Source organism: Asterias amurensis, chromosome 22 (genome assembly GCF_032118995.1).
Source record: "Asterias amurensis chromosome 22, ASM3211899v1".
NCBI classification, from domain to species: domain Eukaryota; kingdom Metazoa; phylum Echinodermata; class Asteroidea; order Forcipulatida; family Asteriidae; genus Asterias; species Asterias amurensis.
Window position 1 is genome coordinate 4,520,788 of NC_092669.1, and position 25,826 is coordinate 4,546,613.

The 25,826-nt window shown below is 38.8% G+C and overlaps 1 protein-coding gene across 2 annotated transcripts; it reads left to right on the forward strand.

The window, feature by feature from the left end:
- The first annotated feature begins 4,726 nt into the window (after nucleotides 1-4,726).
- Nucleotides 4,727-24,688, forward strand: LOC139953745 (uncharacterized). 2 transcript variants are annotated; one of them, XM_071953284.1, is made up of 14 exons: nucleotides 4,727-4,912; nucleotides 6,131-6,152; nucleotides 6,593-6,664; nucleotides 7,270-7,400; nucleotides 9,372-9,474; nucleotides 10,692-10,807; nucleotides 11,182-11,260; nucleotides 11,821-11,982; nucleotides 12,656-12,844; nucleotides 13,311-13,412; nucleotides 15,879-15,954; nucleotides 16,605-16,798; nucleotides 17,931-18,056; nucleotides 18,674-24,688. In XM_071953284.1, exons 1-14 carry the CDS (start codon nucleotides 4,857-4,859, stop codon nucleotides 19,466-19,468), a joined length of 2,223 nt encoding a protein of 740 aa, XP_071809385.1. In that variant the 5' UTR covers nucleotides 4,727-4,856; the 3' UTR covers nucleotides 19,469-24,688. The 2 variants fall into 2 exon arrangements, with proteins under 2 accessions (XP_071809385.1, XP_071809386.1); XM_071953285.1 differs by lacking the exon at nucleotides 13,311-13,412.
- Nucleotides 24,689-25,826: the final 1,138 nt, after the last annotated feature.

Genomic DNA, 25,826 nt, shown 5'->3' on the forward strand with positions numbered 1-25,826 from the left:
ATAAAACAGAGGGTTTGTGTGTTTGTGATGTTTTCAATAGTTTTGTCAAACAATTAATTTAACTCCTAGATGACATTTTCTGTAAACTTGTTCAAACAACTAAGCACAGTGTAGCCCAAGTAAATATTTTAAGAATTGTTCTTGCTTTGCCAACATGAATAAAAACCTTCTTTAAACATCTTTTCAAACCTGTACATTTTGAAAAAAATATCAGCTGAAAAGGTTGTTTTTTATGATAAAAAAAAATAATAATAAAAAAAAATAATAATAAAATAAAATGGGGTCGGGGGGTTTTGAACGATCGGGTGGAGATGATCAACATTTTTTTTTTTTTTATGTGGCTTAAGCCCTTTTCACAATACCGGGAAATTCCCGGAAACGTTTGGCGGATCTTTTCACACTAAAAGAAACTCCCGGGAATATCTTGGGAAATAACTTATTCCCAGGAAATAATTACCCCTGCTCATCAGGGATGGGGTTAAGGGAGTTAACCCCTTGGTTAAACGAAACGACCGGGCATATTCCTGAGAAAATAGTTATCCTTGGAGTTATACACAATATTGGGATAGTGAGAACGGTTGCTCGGGTGGCGGTGGTGTTAGAGGTGTGGCTATCAAAGAGCACGACTTATCTTTTTTTGGAGAAAAGTACAGCAATTTTGATTACCAGGTAGACTTCAAAAAGTCTAAAATTCAGATAACAGACCGAAATATCTCATCTCTGATAGACTTAAAATAATGAGGAATGCAAACAAAAAGACATTATTTCTATGGTATAACATTATGAAACACACAAATTTCTGCACGTAGGCTACGTAGGTCTAAAGCTGGCAGCTCGGCTGATAGGCTATGTCCCTACTGCTCCAAATAAACCGTGTGATTACGCACGTAGTACTTTATATTATAGATTCTGTTGGTGTATTCATTAAAACTATCACGTGACAGCCATGCGCTGGGTTCAGGTGGGTGCGGAACTTGTGTGCATAATAATGAGAGTCACTTTACAAGATTCTATTGCTGACCTTCAAGGTCAAATTTCATAGAACTGCTAAGCACAAAACTTTGCTTAGCATGAAATTTCTTCTATGATAAAAACAGGATTATCACCCATATGTCCACGTGATTTTCAGGATAAGCAAACAACAGCTGATTACCAGTAAGCAATATGCAACAAATGGAAATTAATTGGTTGGTAATCCTGTTTTTATCAAGGAGGAAATTTCATGCTATAAAGCAAGTTTTTTGTGCTTAGGAATAGCAGCTCTATGAAATTGGGCCCTTGTCTTTGTCTGGTTTAGCACCGCAATATTTTCGTGCCATAAAAATTATCCAACATTGTTCCTGGAAGAGTCGGCCTCAGATCGTCGAAAGATATGAAACGTGTGGAGTTAAGAACGAACAGGGCCCAATTTCATAGAGCTGCTAAGCACACAAATTTGCTTAGCATGAAATTTTTTCCTTGATAACAACAGGTTTACCAACAAAATTTTAATTTGTTGCATATTGCTTGTTACTGGTATTCAGCTGTTGTTTTATCCAGAAAATCATGTGTAAAATATGGTTGGTAATCCTGTTTTCATCAAGATAGAAATTTCATGCTAAGCAAATTTTTGTGCTTAGCAGCTCTATGAAATTGGGCCCTGGTCATGGGGGGGGGGATAGATTCGCACTGCAGTAGCCCTCCGTCTCTGAAACTCTTAATCACCATCCATTGGGTCTTGCACAGCATATATCAACATTAATTAAGAACTTCAGCTAAAAACTCATCTGATGGAGCTGCTTTTAACTAATCCCTTCGGTTTTGTTCTTTCATTTTAATGACTTTCTTGTTGGCGCCTTGAGCATTTTAGTGGATATGTACGCCCTATAAATGTACATTATTGTTATTCTTATCAATTCAAAAGATAATAATGTTGTTAAAAAAGCACTGGACACTATTTGACGTTACTCAAAATAATTGTTAGCATACAATAATAACTTAACTGGCAATGGAGAGCTGTTGGTGGTATAAAACATTCGGAGAAACGGATCCCTCTGAAGTGACGAAGTTTTTAAAAAAGGAAAAAGGTAATTTCTCACCCAAATAAGATTTTAGACCAAAGCCTTTTAATTATTACCTTTTTTTATTAGGCATCTGAACGCACACAAATTTGTGCAACAAGGGTGGTTTGTCTTTCTTTCATTAATACTATCTGATCTCACAACTTCGATATGACCAATAATTGAGTCACAAATTTTCCAGATTTGTTACATATGCAAGTTGGCACCAGTAAGTGACAATACAATAATTTTTACCAAATGTGTACAGTGTCTTGTTTAATAGCCTTGTATTATTTAATCAAATTATTCACATGATTTTATTCACAATGCATCAACAAAGCGGGAACCATGCGTTTAACGCTATAATTATTCACCTTCCGTCGACCCCATCGAAGTATTCCTTAACTAAACTGCACAGGTCAGGGGTCCCGAGGTTAACAATGTAGCACACCAGCAGGTACACGTACACCAGCCTTTAAAAATCCACTGGACTTACCGACTCAATAATATCCTTGCCGAATGGACTACAGTTTGTCCACCAAGAAGCCATGATTCTTGTAGCTCGATAAGAAATCGAGTGCAAGTTTTGATTGTTGCTCTGAACCATCTCAGGACTCTCAGCAGAAAAGCAAAACGAAAACAAATAACTGCAGATCCCAAGAAAAATTACCTCCACTTTAGCGCCTCGATCCTATCAACACTCTTTCGTAGAACCGCCATGTACTTTGAGTGGGCCGCCAAATCGGAAAATCATCAACTGCACGTTGTAAAACCATCCACGGGCAGAAGTTGTTCACGTACCACACGTACACCAGCCCCAAATATAGAACGGGATTCCCCTCGCTGCCCATATAAAGAAGTAGCATGACCATATTTGGAGCTTCGTAAAGTGCTTCATGAATATGCATTAGGGTGGAACTTGCGCTAGAAGAACGGACAATGTTTTGACCCCTTGGCTTAGGTCAACTGAAGGTCAACTGTAGACTTGACTCAAGTCCCAATCCCGTGTCATCGCCAGAAAACCTCTGTTTTGTGATGCTCTGCTGTATTCCCCAACCTGTTCCGTTGACTTGAATCAAGTCTAGGTCAACTGCTGAACCCAGAGCTATTATAGCTCTATGGCTGATGAACCACAGACCATGGAGGTAGAAATAGATCTATTTCTACCTCCATGCACAGACCAAGGTCCGGTCATGGCTGAAGGGGTGTAAGGCCGTGCCCAAAATAGACAATTGGTTCCAAGTCTGCGATCGTGGCTTTTAGACTACCCGATATCTTAGCCAAAATAATTGTCAGAAATAGCGCCCTCTTGTAGATTAACCTCAGTCATTAGCCTATACGAACGTGCCGAGAGCTACTAATGTGGGTTCACCGCCCCCCCCCCCCCCCCACCCCCGTTATGCATTTAACGGTTACAATAATGCTTTTTATACTGCCAACTCGTCCGATCCAAGGCAACGTGTCCCTTTAATCCCTCACACTTTTAAACGGGTGACACGGCCGGCGTTTGGACGTGTTCAGTTAAATCATGAGGGAATTAATTTATTCCTCCATGGTTCACGATCGGTAATTTAAAGCAAAACAGCAAAATTAATGGCCACTTTCCGGCCGCCTAAGTAATTAGATTTTCCGGTATCTAAAAAGGAAAAAAGGAGATGCAGGCATGCAGCCACTTTTCGGTCGCAGCCAGAGGAGTAATTTGCTTTCCAGTTGGTAGAAAAGAAGAGAAATATAAATTTGCATTTTCACAAAACGTTTAATCTGCTTTTCTACTATTCTGATAGCAGAAAAGCAAATGGCAACTTATCGTTCGCCAGCATAAGGAGATAAAGTAAAATCTGCTTTTCAGGTCAGACAACAATAATAATAGAAAAGTAGACATTGGATTTTTCACAAAACGGTCAATCTGATTTTCAGGTAGCAGAAAGTAAAAAGTAGAAAAAATGTATTATTTTAAAAGCATAATGCATGCCTTTCTTCTATTTTAACACCAGAAAAGCAGATGTTCACTTTTCGTCCTACATAAGTCCAAAAAAAAAACACAAGTTGTCTCCTTCATTCTCTTTTTTTAGGCCGCGTCTTTTTTTTTATATACTTTTTTTTGTCTTCAAAAAGACAAAAACTTTCTGTATTAATTTTTACCAAACTTCCAAATCTTTTCAGAAATTGTAACTACTCTGTATATAAAGCAAAGTGGTGATTAAAACTGAAGAGTTGGTGGCAAAGTTTAAAATGCTTGGCGGCCACCTTTGAAATAATAGATAAGTAAAAAGGCCCTATCCTCCTATTTTTGGAAAACTAAAAACCCAGACGATCAAACTGATAATTGTTTTACGTGACTTAATTAATTGACACGAACACCTGTTATTATAAACTCTGGGCTTTCAAAATAATAGTCGATGAAGAATGAAGCCATGTATGCACAATACATTTTCAGGCAAAATAATTTAGCATTATTAAACAGTAAAATTTAAAGAATACTTGGAAACATTTTTAATCAACATAGTCCACCACCCCCCCTCCAACCCCCCCAAACCCCCCCCCAACCCCCCCCCCCAAAAAAAAAAAAACCCAAAACGACGGTACAGTCCCCGCCCCTCCCGCTTCACTGACCGACAAAAAAAGAAATGAAGCAAAACCCCAAACAGAAGGGCGCCCTCAAGCGATAATTTATCCATCCAAAATAACCTTGTCAACACAAACAAAACCGAAGAACCGATGTCATCTTTTGCACGATTTTCGAGATTTTTCTGAAAATATGAAGATGGATTTTACATGACAACCCTGGAGAAGATTAAGAGAAGTTAGGGCATCAAGATGATGCATTTACAGTTCCCCAAGAGTAGGAACTTCTACACTTGGGAAGAGCTAAGGTGAGGATTAACGCTGTTGCCAAGTTACTTTATCGGGAAAGTTGACAAGTTAATGCAATCGTGTTCATAACCAATTGAGTTATATTATCATGATTATGGTCTGGATCAAGATCTGTAAAACAAAAACTGAAGAGTGTATCGACAGTGTAATTTCTACCTCCATGGTGTCTATGGGAAAATACTCAAAGGAATCGGACATAAAATGAATAGGCCCTAGTACATTTTATGTCTGAATAAAATCTTTAGTACATTTTATGTCTGAATAAAATCTTTAAAAATTTAATTAAGAGTTTTAAAATAAAAAGTCAAACTCATCAAATTCAAATAGGCCTAGGTAGGACTACGTACCATTAATTAATTAATTAATCATTAATCAGTTTAATCATGGAGGTGGTTTAATCAATCGTAATCAACTTTTATTTTAAAACTCAAATTAATTAATAATCGGATTGAGTTGAGAAAACCACAAACAAACGAAGCAATCAACAGATTCATCCGGAAAAGTTTCGGTATGGCGCCACCACTGTTTCATTCGATATGAATTAATATAGTATTCTATTTCTAATAGTACTGTACCTCAATGAGATATCCTTTTTTGTAAAAATGAGTGAAAAAGTGGTGGGGCCATACGGAAAGTTATCCATTTATCCAAAAGGCCAAACGTTTTGTTGCTTAAAATGTCATTCAAAATTGTTGTCACATCATCATCAGATCATGTCCACACTCCTGCCTGGCATTCATACACTTTTGATTTCGATTTTGATTTTGATTTTTGGCATTTTGGACTGTCTGAAATCTAGACCCTTGATCTTGATCTTGATATTTTTGCTGCACAAATTGCCTCAGATGTGGCTGAAGTAACTGAGGCGCTGTGTTCCTTTTTTCAAAAAATTTCAAAAATTTGACATTATCGGTGATACTAAGCCATGATCCCTGTACGCCAGTGTGCTGTGGGGTGATCTGGAAGTTTTTCAACAGCGTCCGCTGTCGTTTGATGTGTGGGGGTCGCGGAAATTGAGTGAAAGAGTAACATTAACAACGCCTTGCACTAAGACTAGTTCGAACCCTGACCACTGACCTTTTAGTAAACACTGTAAAAACATAATGTTTGATTTTATCTAAATCCCTGTTTAAAAAAAAAAAAAAAATATGTAGATGACCCACTGAACTAAAAGCATGGGTAAATTAATCACCCTTTTCTCTCTCTTTCTGTTACAGCTGTTTGTCCAGAGCTCTTGGGGTAAGTTTTAGGAACACGCAGAAATATTTAGTCAAACTACAAACAAAATCCAGGCCTTGGATTTCATCTTCTTGAAGAGGCTTTTCTCATTTTGCAAAGGGCACTTTCTTTTGAAAACAAACTTTTAAGTCGAGGGAAACTTTGGGAAGGGCCTTATATCAAATTCTAATTCTGAGGTCTCAAAGTCAAATTAAAATGTTTTAGTGGAAAGTTACTTCTTTCTTAAAAACTATGTTATTTCAGAGAGAGCCATTCCTCACAATGTTTTATTCCGTCTAGTATAAACAGCTCTCCAGTGCTTTTTTAAATTCTAACAATTACTTTGAGTAATTACCAATAGTGTCAACTACCATTAAAGTTACCTACACATGTACATGTACCCTGTAAGAAAATCCCCCCCAAAAAATTTGTAATTGGAAATTGTTCTGGAAATTTTTTAGTTTCCGAGTGAAACCATCAGAAACTGCATTCCTGATGAGGTTACAAACACAGAAGATGGAATCAGCATCAAGGTAAGAAAACAGTTCGGGTTTTGGTGGGTTTTTTTTAGGGGGGAGGTTTAAACGAAGTTGTGTAGAGAGCAAAGGATTTTTTTATAAAGAATTTTGACTTTTGTTTTGCTCTGGAACTTCTGTACTTGTTACCAAGTACAGAAGTAAGTTTTTATGCTTAACAATTAGTTTGAGTTGTTACCAAGTGCTTTTAATTCTTATCTCATTTTCTTTTGATTTTTGGGGTTGCACAAAGAATTGACTAGAGTGGGATTTGAACCAACGATCTCCGTATTAACGTGCCGGCGCTCTACCAACTGAGCTATCTAGCCCTATATTGGCGGTGTCCCTACTTTTGTCAATATCTTTGTTCGGGGTGCTAGTCAGAAGCCATACAACCGTTAACCGCCGTGTAGCCAGGGATCACACCCAAATTACGATACAACCTGGGAAGCGGCAGCCAGGGGATCACCTTAAGGGGATGCGACTTTTTGTTTCAGATATCAATATAAACCACAAGGGAAACTGACTGGGTAAATTTTGAAATGATTTTTGGGGTTGAACAAAGAATTGACTACAGTCAATTTCTTTTGTAACAATTTGTTGTTCTTGTTTCATGTTAAAAGGCAATTCTGCGGCTGATCGAGCTGAAGTATTTCAACGATGCCTTGGATCGATCGATCAACATGCACACCGCTGACTACAACATAAACACCCTCATGCAAAGTCTCAAATTATTAAATCACAGACTGCTGAGGTAAGTATTTATTCCTGTTCTAGCGTGTTGCGGCTGAGTGGTCGATCTCAGGGTATTTAACTCAAATACTGATAGATGAGTCATCAGGGTGTGGGCTCGAAACCCCCGTTGACCATATTATACTCAGAAGGGTTGAAAGGTATTGTGAGACCCAAACTCGTCTTTTAAAGACACTGTACACCATTGGTAATTGTCAAAGACCAGTCTTCTGACTTGGTGAATCTCAACATAATATGCATAAAATTAAAAACCTGTGACAATTTGAGCTCAATCGGTCGTCAAAGTTGCGAGATAATAATGAAAGGAAAAAACACCCATGTCACACAAAGTTGTGTGCTTTCAGATGCTTGATTTCTGAATCTGAGGTCTCGAAATCAAGTTCGTGGAAAATTACTTCTTTCTCAAAAACTACTCCACTTCAGTGTTCAGAGGGAGCCGTTTCTCACAATGTTTTACACTACCAACCTCTCCCCATTTTGTCAGTATTTAAGTAACCTGCAGCATTTCTGTGAAAAATTTTGTCAGTTCATGGGCACACCCAATATCAACAGGAAGCAGTTTACACAGTATAAACACACAGATAACAGTTTTGCTGTCTTTACATCAAATAATTACCTGCCTATAAATACCTGCTTATACTTGTTAATGAGTGGATTAAGCTTTGATAAGATGATCCTATCTCTGCTCTAGGCCTAAAACAAATATTGATTGAGACTACAAAATGTGGTGACTGTAGCTTGTGACTGGAATGAAAGGCCATTTCACACAGTAGGCATTGTATAGGCAACCAGTTCCAGGCAATCTACAAGAAGGAAATTCATTCCCATTTCAGTTCACTCATTTTTTTTTTATGGGGATATTGAGTTATAATAGATGTTTTAAGGAACACGTTGCCTTAGATTGGTCAAGTTGGTATTTGATGAAAAGCGTTCGTAACAGTTTGTTATAAAATACATGGTTAGAAAGATGTTTTAAAAGTAAAATACAATGATCCACACACATTTGCCTCAAAATTGCGTGGTTTTCATTTTACTTTGCGAACTAACACCGTCGGCCATTTATGGGAGTCAAAAATTTGACTCCCATAAATGGCCGACCATGTTTGTCGACGAGGTAAAAGGAAAACCACGCGATTTCGAATGATACTTGTGTGGATCATTATATTCTACTTTTAAAATATCTTTCTAATCATATGCATTTTATAGCAAACGGTTACAAACGCTTTTCAAAGACCAACTCGACCGATCCAAGGCAACGTGTTCCTTTAAATTTGCATCGGGGAGTTATATAAAATATGAGTTATATTGAGTTACTTTCCATAGATACATGTATGATACAGAGGGAGGGCGGCCGCATGCAGTTACTGGTTGAGAGTTCATATTTTCATGTATTCAATCTCAAATAATTTATAAAGCTTCTAAATCGAAGGGTTGCGCTGAGGCGCAGAAGAAACAAATAAGTAATTGATGTCGTTCAGACACCATACTCAAGTCGGTTTAACTCATGGTTCAACCCAATCGAGTTCAACTCTTCATGTCTGAACGGTTCTAAGGTTAGACCGAATTGGGTTTAACCCGTAATTAAGTAATTAGACCGTTGAGCTGGGGGGGGGGGGGGTTATATTTAGATCGCTTTGGGTGTATCTTTTAACAGTGTGTGTGGACGTGCAATCAAAAAGACCACATCCGGTTTAACTCACAACAGATGACCCATTGACCTCTGTGATCATTACGTAAACACACGCTGAAAGTACACAAAGTTGTGCAACAAAAGATTTTTTTCTTTTATTATTCTCCTGCAACTTTGATGACCTATTGAGCCCAAATTTTCGCAGGTTTGTTATTTTATGTATATTTTTTATGTACATTGTACATGTACATGGTCGGGTACACCAGGTGAGAATACTGGTCTTTGAGAATTACCAAAGGTGTCCAGTGCCTTTAAACTTGACTTTACGTTATCTTTTTGTAGTTTCTCTGAACTGAACGATGTACGCGTGGCATTTCAAGTCTATGAAGCAGGTGATATGAGAGGAATGAAGATTGACACTCACACACAGCTAAGAGCTCTCAAGGTGGGTCTTATTTTGTACTTTTTAGTTTGTTAACATTTTTGGTTAGATGATCTTCCCATCAAGGGAACTCGGCACACTCCCACAAGGGGATGTCAATGCCAAGCTGGCAACAGCCAATCTCTCTCTTACAAACACTGGTTGAACGTCTATTATGAATTGCACAAATCAAGAAATTGTGATTCAGTAACTAGACGACAATATTTATTCTAGTCATTGTGAAATCAGCGGTTAGCTGGGGATTCGAACCCACAACCTTGTGATTGCAAGTCCTGCAGTCTAACCATCTGACCACGGTGACCATTATGGGATGTTTGCATGTCTCGCTCAAAACATAACTGAGGATACTGGGTTCTTTTGTATGCAGTACGTAACTTACGGGAAACAGCTTTGCGTCCCATCCGAAGGACGCAGCAATAATGACACAAGTGTCACTACACAAGTGTCACGACTAGGACTCAAACCCACACTCTGCCAATCAGAAACACCAGAGTTTGATTCCAGTGCTCTTATATGCTTGGCCACCATACACCATGTCAAGACCGGGACTCAAACCCACACTCTGCCGATCAGAAATACCAGAGTTTGATTCCAGTGCTCTTATACGCTTGGCCACCATACACCATGTCAAGACCGAGACTCAAACTCACACTCTGCTGAACAGAAACACCAGAACTAGACTCCGGTTCTCTTTTCTGCTCGGCCACAACACACCTAGCAAGACTGGGACTCGAACCCACACTCTGCTGATCAGAAACACCAGAGCTTGAATCCAGTGTGCTAAACCACTCAGCCTCAATAAACCATGTTAAGACCGGTACTCGAACACACACTCTACTGATCAGAAACACCAGAGCTTGAGTCCAGTGTGCCAAACCACTTGGCCACAACACACCATGTCAAGACTGGGACTCGAACCCACACTCTGCTGATCAGAAACAACACAGCTTGAATCCAGTGTGCTAAACCATTCAGCCTAAACACACCATGTCAAGAACGGGACTCAAACCCAAACGCTGCTGATCAGAAACACCAGAGCTTGAGTCTGGTTCTCTTATCCCCTCGGCCACAACACATCATGTTCAGACCAGTACTCAAACCCACACTCTGCTGATCAGAAACATCAGAGCTTGAGTCCGGTGCTCTTAATCGCTCTGTCACGACACGATGTTTAAAAATCTAAGCCAGTAAAAAATGTCTCTGTTGCTTTCTTCTAACAGCTCTGCGATCGTACCATTGCTCCAATGAAGCTTATGCACCGAGTGAAACATATGCAGGAAAACTTTGATGAGCCGGGACGGATTCAGCTCTATGAGTTTCTAGATCTCATCGTATTGTAAGTGAAATTTGCAAAAAATAGTTAATGGCTTGGCATTTAAACCCTAGCACAGGCCTGTATGCTTCGTTTTGAAAGGGCAAGGGCACCAAGGCATTTTCTTCTGGATAAAGGGCACCCTATGAGGAAATTGTAAATTTCTACTGGAGCATTTCATAGGCACCAAGGCAATGACCAGGGTCAACGAAGGCAATCGTCTTCGTTGCCTCCGTGAAGTATCAGGCCTGCTTTCAGAGTCATTTCAAGACCAAGACTAGGTGCAACGGAGGGCGCGGCCTCTGAGTAATTCCAGGCCTGGGATGTAGATTAAGTAAAATAAAAAAAATTATTTGTTTGAAAATAAACATTCAGTTTTATTTCAATGATTACTACAGGTGTGAACTAACCAGTGATGTTGAACTTCCTAATCATAAGCATGGAGCCCTGGACAAAACCTGGCGACGACTCTTTGAGGTAAAAACCTTTCTCTCTCTCCCAAAATTCTCCCTCACTACTCTCTTTTTTAACCCTCCTACTTTGTGACCATTTTATTTAATCCTCTGCCATCCTACTGTATGATATCATGCGGCGAATGCGTTTGGCTGCACACTAGTACAGACAACCCTCCTACTGTGCGACCATTTACTATCATCCACTGTGGTCTACAATGATAGAAAATTAGATGCACTATGCCAGCATTCAGTATGATATGTACACAGTCAACCCTCCTACTGTGTGACCATACAATATCTTCCACTGTAGTTTTGAATAATATATGAGCTACACAAGCCTGTAATATGATCAAGCAGTGAATACATCTGCGCAGTACATAGTCAACCCTCCTACTATCTGACCATTCAACATCCAGTGTGGTTTTGAATGATAGATGCACTGTATCGTAGCGTGCAATGGAAACATGTTGTAGATGCATCAACACAGTACAAAGTCAACCCTTACAGTCTGACCATGTCATATCATTCATCGTGGGTTCAACTCTTTTTTCTTTTTTCTTTCCGTAATTTACCTCTTAAAAGCTTGATAATTTCGAGGAGGTGTGCATCACTAAGGATGAGAAAGTTGAGCAGCATCTTAATCAGCATTTCAAGAATACAGAGCTCAACTACGGCCAGGAGAAGATGGCAAGTAAGCGCATCCCGCGAGAGTCTGCCGTAAATACCTCACGGAGACAGGATCAGGTAAGTCATGATAGAGAACAAAACTATTCAACACCAAGTCTTGCATATTCGGTTGCTGATGACTACATTATGCTAGACCAGGCTAGTTAGACATGTTAAAGCGTTGACGATGACTAGAGCATGCTGGGCAAAACAGAATTCACTCCATTGCAGTGAAGTTAATAACGAGAAGTTTCCTAGATCCACTAGGCAAAAGTAGCTATCACTGCCAATATCTTAACCCCAACTCAGGTAGTAGTTAATAAGCAGGACATTTTTTTTCAGAACTAAGTAGCCCCCAGAATAAAATAAAATCTACTCAACGGCAGTGAGACAACAGTTATTTACACTGTAAATAATTATAATAATACCAGAAGCACCAGGGCGAACCTGTTTTCTTTTCGATAAGTGCACTGCCGTCAATTTCACAAAACTCTTCCTGACTTAGGACTAAGCTTAGGATCTGTATATCCGAAAACGTTAGAACGCATTGAACCCATCCTAAGTTATGACAACTAACTCGTCCTAACTCAAGATAGGATTGATCCTAGCGTTTCTTGAAATCGGCTGCAAGTTTCTTTCACGTGTGTTGCACAACACAGGAGAGTTTACCAGTTCAAGATTCTGATCGGCTTGGCCATAAACGCCGTAATAAACCATTCCAACTGCCTCTCCCTTTTTTCCACTCCGACAGGTACGACATCACAACAAGAAGTATCGTGAGCTACAGGGTTTCATGGGGCAATCAACAGCCCAGGTACAACGCACCAAGGCGGGGCACATACGAGGCAGGCCAGTCACTGCCCCTGAAATGGATGATTTTCGTCTCCCCGTCGACTCACCGCTTCATTCTATTCTACAGCGCCCTCATACTGTCTCCGATGTAAGTTTTGACGCTTTTGTTTTGCGGTGAAAGTCTGTTTTTTTTTCGATTGGGTAAAGTTTGAGTGAACGGAACTTCAATAGTCCAATTTTTCTCAGTTTAATTTCTATCGCATTTCTTGGTGTTTCTACTCTCACAACTTATGAACCAAAGGTGGTATCGACATGGGGTTTTATAAGCATAAATATGCGATTTTCAAAAGTATGTTAAAAAAAAAAAATCAAAAAATTACTTTGGTCGCCAATCGACTAAGCAAACGTTTTTGTTGCTAGGCGAGTTTTTGTGCTTACTGGCTTTTTGAAATTGGGTCCTGATTGGAAACCTCCCTAATGAGGGTATCAATGTCCCCAATCGGATTTCTTTTGTGTTTGAGTTTTTGAAATCATGCTCGCTCAGTTTGACGTGAAATTTTTGCACATGAGTGATTTGCACTTTCTTCATCCCATTGTGTATACACCGCACACAGCTAACATCACGCTTGACCGCCACACCACAAGCCCACTGCCGACCCCAATCAGCACCTCACTCGGCACAGGGTCAGCTGTCCAGCCGGTCACACACCAGCAAGGTAGGTTCCATGCACATGGGTCATTAGAGGGATTGGAGAGATTTCGTTTTCCACTACGGATGGTACTGCGACGATATACATGGTATAAGTCCATGTAGTTTCGTCCAAATGTTGGTCACGTTGAGCACAACGCAGATTTGGTGGCATGGTTGGCTTGTGCGTAAGGCGCTTGCCTCTCACCAAGGTGACCCCGGTTCGATTTCCGGACGGGGCCATATGTGAGTTGAGTTGTGCGTTGGTTCTCTGCTGTGCCACGAGGGTTTTCCAGAACATCCGGTTATCCTCCCTCGGGAAAAATCAAACACTTTCGATCTTGGCTGTGCTCCGTGGTCATAATGGGTTGATGTGGCTGGCAGCCATAAGCGCCCTTGCATGCCTGCTTCTTGAACACGTAGCCGCGTCCTTCGCAATTCAGCTCTTAGCTGCGAGTAAGGATGATTAGCACCCTAAATTATTATTATTATTATAGATTCATCCAAAGTACTGTCGTAGAAGTTGAGGGACGACCGTCCTCAAAGCGGACACGTGCGCAGGTGACGTAAAATGTCATCATTACCGTTGCAGAACCATCCTTCATCGAAAATGAAAACTCTCGAATAACCCTTTCAGGTCAACAGCAACATAGTCGACTGTGCACTATACCCTGCTTGAGCCCGAGTGTTTTTGCCCAACAAAACACCCCCCAAAAACCACTCAAGCCACGCCCCCACATACATGTAGGTGGGTACCATAAATTTATATATAGAACTAGAGGGCGCATTGGCCTATATATTTGCGCCCCAGCATGCGCGCAGGCGGCCATTTTCTAAGTTGACAACAAAACAGCCATCTCACAGCGCGTGTTTGTGTGTCCATTTTGTAAATTGAACAAACAGCATCGCGCGAGCGTTCAATGAAAAGAAACTCAAACGTGTATTTCATATTTAAAGGCAGTGGACACTATTGGTAATTACTCAAAATATTTATTAGCATAAAACCTTTCTCGGTGACGAGTAATAGGGAGAGGTTGATGGTATAAAACAATGTGAGAAACGGCTCCCTCTGAAGTGCCATAGTTTTCGAGAAAGAAGTAATTTCCCCCGAATTTGATTTAGAAACCTCGGGTATAGAACTTGAGGTCTCGAAATCAACCATCTAAACGCACACAACTTCGTGTGACAAGGGTGTTTTTTTCTTTCATTATCATCTCGCAAGTTCGATGACCGATTTAGCTCAAATTTTCACAGGTTTGTTATTTTATGCACATGTTGAGATACACCAACTGTGAAGGCTAGTCTTTGACAATTACCAATAGTGTCCACTGCCTTTAATCCTTCCCAGCTCCCTTGGGCGTAAACATACCCTGGCTGCCGTGGCATTCCAAAGGCTTTTTCATACACAATATTAACCTCTACCCTCGCATGTATCCATTTATACTCCATGGGTGAAGAGAAGCAATTATAGTAAAATATCTTGCTTAAGGACACAAGTGTCATGACCGGGATTTGAACCCACACCCCGATTTAATCACTAGAACTTAATTTTGAGGCTCTAGTAAAACCCCTCCTCCATGACACCCTACTGCCGGTTCAAAACTGACCATGCAATTCCCAAGCTGTTGCAGTGCTTTAATGATCAACATATTCAAGGTTCTAACGAGACACTTTTTTCCTAAACATGTCCATGCATGTCCCCAAAGCCTTTGCTTGATGTGTACGTGTGTACTTCATATGCTACTAGAGCATTCTTTAAAGCCATTGGACACTTTCGGTAAACAGTATTGTCCAAGGCCCACACTTCGTGTATCACAACTTCTATATAAAATAACAAACCTGTGAAAATTTAGGCTCAATCGATCATCGTAGTCGGGAGAAAATAACGGGGAAAACCCACCCTTGTTTCCGCATGTTTCGCCGTGTCATGACATGTGTTTAAAATAAATCCGTAATTCTCGACAATGAGAATTGATAATTGTTTTAATGTTTTCTCGAAGAGTATAGCATTTCATGGAATAATATTTCAAGAGAAGTCTTTCACCATTACCTTCTATAAAAAAGTGCCGAAAGTGTATAATGGCTTTAAAGGCAGTGGACACTATTGGTAAATACTCGAAATAATTATTATCATAAAAACTTATTTGGTAACAAGTAATGGGGAGCTGTTGATAGTATAAACCATTGTGAGAAACGGCTCCCTTTGAAGTAACGTAGTTTTTGAGAAAGAAGTAATTTTCCACGAATTTGATTTCGAGATCTCAGAATTAGATTTTGAGGCCTCGGAATCAAGCATCTGAAAGCATGCAACTTCGTGTGACAAGGGTGTTTTTTCTTTCATTATTATCTCGCAACTTCGACGACCGATTGAGCTCAAATTTCCACAAGTCACTATAAAATATGGCCCTGTTTGTGTCTCAAAAAATAATCAAACCAGCATTAAGCTCAGCTTCACCTCATTGTTATATTGTGCTCCATTTTTATACAATTTTAGTATTTCAGCCAGCCAGAAAGCACAATGCCCGAAGATCCCAGGATTCGACTTCTTCAGGCGCTACATGAAAGAAAAAGTAAGTATTGGATAGCAGGTAATTTGGCTTGTCCCTTGAACTTCGCTTTTTAATTGTGCCCATTAATAATGGGCACAGTAATTTTCCTTTGGCAAGGGGCACTTCTATTTGGAAAATTTAAGTTTGTATTGGAACCTTGCAGAGGGCACCATAGCAGGGCACCCTGGCAATTGCTGTGGGTGTTGTGGGTTATTTCCCAAGACCTACAGCCAGTTCTAGGCGTTCTCTAAGCCTTAAAGCCATTAGACACTTTCAGTAAACAGTATTGTCCAAGTCCAACACTTCGTGTATCACAACTTATATATAAAATAACAAAACTGCGAAAATTTAGGCTCAATCGATCATCGGAGTCGGGAGAAAATAACAAGAAAACCCACCCTTGTTTCTGCACGTTTCGCCGTGTCATGACGTGTTTACTATAATCCGTAACTCTCGTTGTCGAGAATTGATAATTGTTTAATGTTTTCTCAAAAAATAAAGCATTTCATGGAAAAATATTTCAAGAGAAGTCTTTTTCCAAGTAGTTTGTAAATCTGTGAACTTTTTTTTTTTTTTTTCTGTTCCGAAAGTGTATAATGGCTGTAAGATTTTGATGTCAGTCTTGTTTTTCCAGCTATACTAAATCTTAACATTTCTACAATTTTTTAAAGCACTGTTTTCAAGCCCTCCTCTACTCTCGCCCCCTCGGAGTGCCCCTGGGGAGCAGGGCGTGGCATCTCAGCGCCCATGGAGGAAGATGGTGAACACCTACATCCGTCCACAAACACCAAACGTCATCACGGAGAAAGATGTTACAGACAGGCAGCATGTACTGGATGGCCTACAGTACCAAATTGAAACATTGGTAAGGTGTCTCTTTGCCCAACCTTAAAATAAAATAATAAATTGCTTCTGTTGGGCCCTAAGAATTCCTGGAACCATCAAGCCTCCTTGAGTGTGCAGCACCGGCACTATAAACCCTCTGCACAATGCGGAACGCACCTCCTAAAGCAACTCTATGATCAACTGGAGGCGCTCGTCATAGTGCCTCCAAACGATCAGAAAGTTTCACCAAGGGTCACTCGTTGTTTACACAGTCATGCAAAATACATGTGTCAGCACCCCCGTGTGTGTCAGCACCCCACAAGTAATGTGGTTTATTCTGTAATGAAGTGCACCAAACCCAAGTCCAAGCTTGTTACACCATTAGGCCGCCACATGAAAAAAAACAATTGTTGATTTTTTGCGGATGGGGACGGGAGGGAGTGTTTTTTTAATTTTTTAAATTTTTTTTTAATAAGTTTTGTTGACATGCCAAATATGAAATCAAGAATAAAGAAATCATCACAATCACTATAAAACAGAGGGTTTGTGTGTGTTTGATGTTTTCAATAGTTTTGTCAAACAAATTTAACTCCTAGATGACATTTAATTTCTGTAAACTTTTTCAAACAACTAAGCACAGTGTAGCCCAAGTAAATTGTAAATATTTGAAGAATTGTTCTTGCTTTGCCAACATGAATAAAAACCTTCTTTAAACATCTTTTCAAACTTGTACATCTTGAAAAAAATATCAGCTGAAATAGTTGTTTTTTATGATTAAAAAAAAGGAAAAAAAGTGGGTTAAGGGTTTTGAACGGTCTGGCGGGGACGATCAACAGATTTTTGTTAGTATGTGGCCTTATTGGTGGCCGAGTGGTCAAGTTTACCGGAACCAAAGCTCTGGTATAGCAGTGGAGCGTGGCTGCTAATCCTGGCCATGACACTCATGCCCACTTGAGCAAGGCACTTAATCGTAATTGCTTCGTAAAATTTGGGGAGATGGTGGTGCACTTTGCACCACCGGAACTAGAGCCAGAGTTCTTTGCCACAACTTGATATAATAATAAATGTTCCATTCGTATTATCTGGTTCCAATTCCAATTGAAAACTGTTTATTTTTTGTGCTTTTTCCTACTTTGTTGTTGTTGACGTAAACATTTTTTGTTTTTCATCAGGAGGAGCGAGCATTGCAGAAGCTGGAGCAACAGATGAAGTTGCATCTACCTCGCTACGACCGCCAGAAACGAGAAATGGCAATAGAAAGGAAAAACAGAACGCCAACTCCAACACAGCCAAAGAAGGTAATAATAATAACAATAATAATATCGAAGTCTTATATAGCGCACGTATCTACCAAACAAGGTACTCAAGGCGCTGAGTAGTATACAAACTTTCAGAAAGATAGGTTATTGCAGTGATGAGTTCTGAGACCCAATTATGTAGTACCTTATAAAGGTTTACAAGATGCTACGGCGCATACAGCAGCCACAGCCAGGAACACCAGGGCGAGCCCCTTCTCTTTTACATGCGTTACACAACACATGGGGCCAAAGGCTTTACGTCCCATCCAAAAGATGAAGCAATGGCTAAGTGTCTTGCTTAAGGACACAAGTGTCACGGCTGGGTAGGAAGATGACATGACAAGTGCCTGAGAATTCATGCATCAACCATGTTTCAAAAAACCCATTATATCTGTGCCCAGCTAGTTGTTATATTTTTAGCTCTGCAAATTATATTGGTTAGCCATTATTAAGTGCTAAGAAGAGATGAGCAGGAAACCAGTCGAAGTCAGTTTACATCACTTGGCACTTTGGCTAATAAAATCGGTTTGTATTTTAGCAAATACAGTTAACCAAGTAAAAAAGAGCAAGGCTCCCGCAAACAATTTATAAAATGATTTATATTGTTTGCCTGGCAGAAATCCAAAAAGAAGAAGTCGAAAGGGTTGCCTCCCGCTTCCATTGAAAGACTCGCCCACCCGGTCGTCCGCCAATTCCATGATCTCCACGACAAGAACTGTGACGCCAGGACCCAAGAGTACGACGTCCCCAAGAGTAGCCGACGGCCCAAAGAACTCAAAAGTGAAGAGAAGGGTTCGGACAAAATCCCTCATCTCAAGCCGCAGTTGATGTTGGACGGTCGAAGGATGAGCGCCTCAAGTACGATGAGTAGTATCGCCGACTCAAGCATTGCCAAGACGATTGACCTCGCCAGCCACTCTTTACTCCTTAACTCGGCGATGTCGCAGAAGACACCGGTCGTGTCGGTGCCACATGTTTACGACCCTGAGAGGTTTTCTGATTCACGTGTAGGCTCGGCAGCGCTTCTCCACAACTTCTTCAACGATGTTAAAACGGACAATGGTAGCGATGGCACGTCGACCAAGCACTCGGAGAACCCAGCTGATGTTGTAGGTCAAAAGTCAAGGGTAAGTGAGACAGCGTTGTCGCAACCGAAAGTCACTTCTTCGTTGGAGGGGAGTCAACGAAGTCCCGTCCGACCGACCAAGAAGAAAGTGGCCTCAGACCCTCGTCTGTCTCGCTGGGAGAAGGCGAGGGTGAATCGGAAGATAAGCACACTGGAGGAGGAAGAGTTGAAGATTAACGGGATCTCGCTGAGTGAGATCGACAGGCTGACGTTCAAGGAAGAAGAAGAGCAGTTGAAGGACTTTAGAGATCTGAAAAAGATCAGCCAAGACTTCTACTTCCATTGAAGGGAGGTCCAATATCCTTAGAGCCTCAGACAGTGTTTTTGCAAAATATTATAGGTAATGGTAGACCCAGTAACTGGGGAACTGTAACTTAACGAATGTTTTGGTTTCTTCGGTCGTACTAGCTAGTACAGCCAAAGATATCTCGCTATAGGTTGTCAGTTTCTGTTACAAAATTGTGTCCAATTGTGTGTTAAATACAGAGTTTTGTTATTGTAATATTCATGTTTACAATACCTCTAAAAGTGGACCAATTTTTTTTTAATTTCAGCATTTCTAAATGAAAGCCACAAAATGTAATTTGTTAAAACTGTTCACATATTTATGCCTATTTTTTCTGTTCGACTTTATGCACGTGGATTCCATATAGCTGTAGGTCTATTTTTGCAGACCTGTACATGTATATACATGGGAGGTCACAGCTGGTCAGAGTGGCCATGTTCTCTGTTGCCCTGGTCTTGATCTTGGCCTTGGTGCCCCACAGACTTTTCAAATAGAAGAGGCCCTTCACAAAAGACTTGCCCTCTCAAAGATGAAATTCCTGGCATGTTTTTGTTATTTCGCTTTCCTTTCTTTGTAGTTTGCAGTGAAGTGTGTAGTGTTTTATATTTATTTAGGTTTAGATGTTTATTACCACAGCTGCTTTTCCTTTTCAAAACATTGAAATATTTGTATTTTCCCACCCTGAGTTTAAAAGATTTTTATTTTTGTTCGTCTTATAAGTGTTTGGTTTCCTGCTGAAATCTTTGTGTTTTTTGTTTTTTCCTCTTTTTTTTTTTTCAAACTTGAATTTATATATGGTTTAAACTATTAAAAATAGTTTATGATTGTTTCTTTTGTATGAAATGTTGTTTTAAAACGTTCTTGCCTGTGTTAAATTGCTAAGCTTTCGTGTGTTCGCTTTTCTTGTAAGAAATAACGGTCAAACGACCGGTTAATTTTGATTTATGTCACTTTTCTTTTTGGTGTTGTATGTTCAAGCTATTAATGAAACTAGGCATTAGTGAAAAAGATTATGTCTTTGGCATAACGGACTTATTATTTATGCTAAAAAAAAAAAAATGAAAACTTTGCCTTGGATCGGGCGAGTTAGTCTAAGAAAAAAACGTTTGAAACCAGCTGTTATAAAATGCATATGGAAAGATGTTTTAAAATTAGAATATATTGATCCACTCAAATATGCTTTGAAACTGTGTGGTTTTCCTTTTACTTTGTGAACTAACACAGTCATAGTTCACAAACTATAGGAAAAACCATGCAGTTCAGAGCATATTTTTGTGGATCATTATATTCTACTTTAAAAAAACATACTTCTAACCATGATGTGCATTTTTAAACAAACGATTTCAAACGCTTTTCATGGATCAACTCGCCCTAGTTAAATGGACTTACCATTTATGGTAAAAAAAAACACGAACATTTAAGAGAAATTTTGCAAAACTTCAATGAACATTTGTATCTTTTAACATGCTGTATTCATACTGCTTGCATAGTTTGTGCTTCAAATTTTGATGTCTGTTCTTTTGGACAATATTATACAGCATTATAAAATATTGAATTGTAATTAATAAACATTTAAAATGTTACATGAAACTTATTGAATCAGGGTTATAATAGGACAAAATAAAATGTGTCATCATTTGTTAGTGTCCCCATTTGTGTGAACAACTCCGAGTCCTTGATTCGAAGTTAGCCACACAAGTGAGGCTACATTTGTATCATAATATGTCAAGTCATATAGCAAATGGGTATACATGTACATACACACTGGTAAATAATGGGTTAAAGGCAGTGGACACTATTGGTAATTACTCAAAATAATTATTAGCATAAAAACCTACTTGGTTATGAGTACCATGGGGAGAGGTTGATGGTATAAAACATTGTGAGAAGCGGCCAACACCTCAAGTTTAGAATTTGAGGTCTCGAAATCAAGCGTCTGAAAGCACACAATGTTGTGTGACAAGGGTGTTTTTTTTTTATTATTATTATCTCGCAACTTCGACGACCAATTGAGCTCAAATTTTCACTGGCTTGTTATTTCATGCATATGTTGAGATACACCAAGTGAGAAGACTGGTCTTTGAAAATTACCAATAGTGTCCATTGTCTTCAAATAAACAAAGTCAAGTTGAATTGAGCAACACTTGAATCAGCAACGTCTGGCATTTCCGAGGAGGGGGCAGATTCAAGTCCCACTCTAGTCAATTTGTTTTTTGTTCAACCAAAAAACTATTTTTTTAAAAGCAATCACAAAGCGCCCAGAATGCATGTAGTGTTAGTAACCCATTCATGGTAAGCAAATCTTTTCTGTGCTGAATGAGGGAACTAAAAAGTTCAAGTCATGCTTTTCATTTTTTAAAGCGGTGTCACAAAACCGTCTGTACTTCTTCTGGTATGAAATCAGCATTATTTTTTTTATCGAAGGTTGTTTACATTTTATTTTAAAATTTAGCAGTGTTTATAAAGTTTATGCAAATGCATTCCATTTTATACTGAACTGAATTTGGTGGTTTATTGAATGACTTAATTTTGTATACCTTAAAAGAAACATTCCAAACTGATTGCAATAAACTTTTTAAGTAGGATTTGAAACTTTGCACGGTAGAAATGTGATATGGAAAGGTTTGCGGTAACACCATGTAATGATAATCTCTAAATGAGTTGGGGTGTTTCTGAAAAGAACCGTTAGTTTCAACTTGGCGTTTCGATCAGCATGCTCTGATCGCTTTTAGAGATAGTCATTTCACGGTGTTACCGCAAACCTTTCCAAACAGTGTATAATAAACTTTTTAACATGGCGTCTGCTACGTCACAATCCTTGTATGCAATGCCATTCGATTCTCAACATACAAATAAGGGACCAGACTAAACTCCATTTCCACCCTTTTGGCTTGGACATAATGTGGTTGCAGTAGAAGCAAGGTATTTACAGGCGAGAGAATTGAACGTAATGTAATGATGAGAGGATGTAATTTTGTACAATTTGTTTCATTGTAGCATAATGCTTTTAGAAATGATTAGCCAACTGCTATTTTGAAATGATGACATGTTTACAAAATGTCCAGGGTTTCTGAGGTCAAGTTACCCAAAATCCCCTCAGCTTCCTTTAAGTTAAAGGGGATGGTACGTCATTTTGAGAGTAATAAATAAACTTAAACAATCAGGAAAATTAACTTCAAACTAACCAGGAAAAATTTCAGACATGTAAATAATATTATTATTTTTATATTTTTTTTCATTGATTTATTTTTAATTTTTATAAATGTCATCTTTGTTTTTGTTTTTTACAATTTTGAAACTGATTTACTATCTTATTCATGTTACGTATATTTTACCATGTTTTCTTTTCTATTGTTCATTAATTTTGTCTTGCCTTGCATAACTTAATATTACAGCATTTTTGTATGGAAATATTTGTCGAGAACATTTGGTGCAAAAGTCTTCAATTATGACCATTTACCACAAAATAATACCATTTTCTTGAAGCGACACAATTTGTTATGAAATTATTATGGTTTGAAAATTCTTTTAAGAGTATAATATAATGATCCACACAAAATATCCATAACAAATTGTGTAGTCTTTCATTAACTTTCTGAACTAACACAGTCCCCATTATGTGATACTGTCTCTGTAGTCTGGAGTTCAAATTTAACTAGTAACTTATAACTAAGGAAGTCGTGGTACCAGACATTCAAATCTAACTCACAAACGGTGCGTTCGTTTAGCTTCCCTGGGTCGACCCCGGTGAGTGGCGTTTTTTTTCTTCCAGGACGAACATGGGTAATTATCTGCACACATTTGTCCTGGAAAACCGCCACACACCGGGGTCGACCCAGGGAAGCTAAACGAACGCACTCAAAATAGCTTATTCTGTCCTTGGGTCGTGGGTTCGAATCCCACCCGAGTAACATGCCTGTGCTATTTTTTCACAGGACTCTGGAAAGTACTGAGTATACAGTGCTAACACACATCGGTGTATGGGTTAAAAAAAAAAAAAAAAAAAAATTAATATTCTTTATCCCTGATGCAAATTTAACATCTGTTATATTCTGTCCTTGTTGTTATGCACTCAGTGTCATTGTGGAATTTCTCAAAATGATGTTTATTTTGTTCGTGACAAATTGACAATCTCTTCCTACTATTGTATTCATTGGAAGTGTTGTAAACTGCACAAAATAACCTAACACATTCATATGTCTATTTACATACATTTATATTGTGTGTTCAGAAAGTTCCTGGATGTCAGTTATATTTTGGGAATGGGAAATCTAACACGAAAATGTATCTAGAAAGTTGACAATCAATTAATCAACATTTATTGGAATTATGGTAATCCGACTATAAACCCCAAAACACAATTTTGACAATCTTACATTTAACTTTTTGGTCTTTGCTTCCAAAATAAGAAAAAAGTTGCTTCTGTGTAAGCTGTTGTAAGGTGCGACCTACGTTCAACCTTTCTCCAGTCTGGCCTTTTAAAAGAACACGTTGCCTTTGATCGGACGAGTTGGTCTTTGAAAAGCGTTTGTAACCGTTTGATTTAAAATGCATATGGTTAGAAAGATGTTGTAAAAGTAATCGACCGTGTTAGTTTGCAAAGTAAAAGGAAAACCATGCAATTTCGAGGCACATTTGTGTGGATCATTTTATTGTACTTGTAAAATATGCATGCTATAGCAAACGGTTACAGACGCTTTTCAAAGACCAACTCGACCGATCTAAGACAACGTGTTCCTTTAATGTAATCATCCACTGTGGTCTTGAAATGATAGATAAATGAAGAGAGTCTGCTTTAAACTTGTCTAATGCAACTTCACAGTCCAAGGTTGGAAAAATATGAAAAGCCAAAAATGAAAAAGAAAAACAGATGGCCACAGTTTGAAACAATATCACAGGATGTACAAAAATAGTGTTGATTTTCATACATAGCAAACAATCATGGGAGGTATTTTATTTTATTCAAAGTTTGCACAAAATGTGGAACTTTCTTACAACATCTGTTAACACAATTTGATGTTTTGCTAACATTCGACCGTCAATGCCAACCAGGGCAGTTTGTCAAGAATGGAAAGGTCTTGGCCAATGTGATGAATGCGTCTGTACTCAGTGGCGCATGTACACAGCTTTATGCAGTTAGATGAAAAGTGCTTAAACATTGTGTCAAACCGATTAGAAGTTGCTTAATTCAGAGAATAAATAGTTTTGAGTTGCAGCTGAGTTTTGTTTAAGTGTATTTTGTTTTCTTTTGTGTTTGTGTATCTTTTTATCAAATTAATTGAATGTAATTAGTTTTTATCCTTACACCAATTTATATTAAAGCCATTGGGCACTTTATGAACAGAACAAAAATTCACAGATTTACAAATAACTTACAGGGTTTACAGAAGGTAATGGTGAAAGACTTCCCTTGAAATATTATTCCATGAAATGCTTTACTTTTTTAGAAAACATTAAAACAATTATCAATTCTTGATGTCGAGAATAACAGATTTATTTTAAACATGACACGGCGAAACGTGCGGAAACAAGGGTGGGTTTTCCCATTATTTTCTCTCGACTCCATTGACCAATTGAGCATAAATTTTCACAGGTTTGTTATTTTATGATACACAAAGTCTGGGCCTTTGGACACTACTGTTAACCGATGTGCGATTGCTTTACTGTAAACTCCATACTTTCCTTAGTTCTGTGAAAAGAAATCCACAGGCAAAGCACTAGAGTGGAATTCGAACCCGCAACCTCGTGCAAAGCAGATATCTGATTGACCACCAAGCTAGCCTGGTGCTGCAATGAATGATTGATGGTTTACATGACAAGTATTAAAGGTACATATTGCCTTGGATAGGTCGAGTTGGTCTTTGAAAAGCATTTGTTAATGTTTGCTATAAAATGCATATGGTTAGAAAGATGTTTAAAAAGTAGAATACAATGATCCACACACATTTGCCTCGAAATTGCGTGGCGACCGTGTTTGTCAACGAGGTAAAAGGAAAACCACGCAATTTCGAGTGATACTTGTGTGGATCATTACATTCTACTTTTAAAATATCTTCCTAATCATATGCATTCTATAACAAACGGTTACATAAGCTTTTCAAAGACCAACTCGACCGATCCAAGGCAACGTGTTCCTTTAAGAGATTTAATGATTGATTGTTAGTTGATTAGTTTGCTTTTGATCGAGGGATTTATTTGATCGATTGAAACCTACAAGTATATGTGAAACTTCACTGGGCCAATAACATTCCCTGGGGAGTATACAGCCCGAGCTCTGGTGCTTCAAAAGCTGTTTTACAATATCAACCTCTACCCTCACAGGTACCCATTTATACCCCTGGGTGAAGAGAAGCAATCA

Coding starts and splice junctions, on each gene's coding strand:
- LOC139953745 (XM_071953284.1), top strand. CDS start 4,857: ATGATGCATTTACAGTTCCCCAAGAGTAGGAACTTCTACACTTGGGAA. Junction 6,665..7,269: donor AAGATGGAATCAGCATCAAG/GTAAGAAAACAG, acceptor TCATGTTAAAAG/GCAATTCTGCGGCTGATCGA. Junction 11,983..12,655: donor CCTCACGGAGACAGGATCAG/GTAAGTCATGAT, acceptor CCACTCCGACAG/GTACGACATCACAACAAGAA.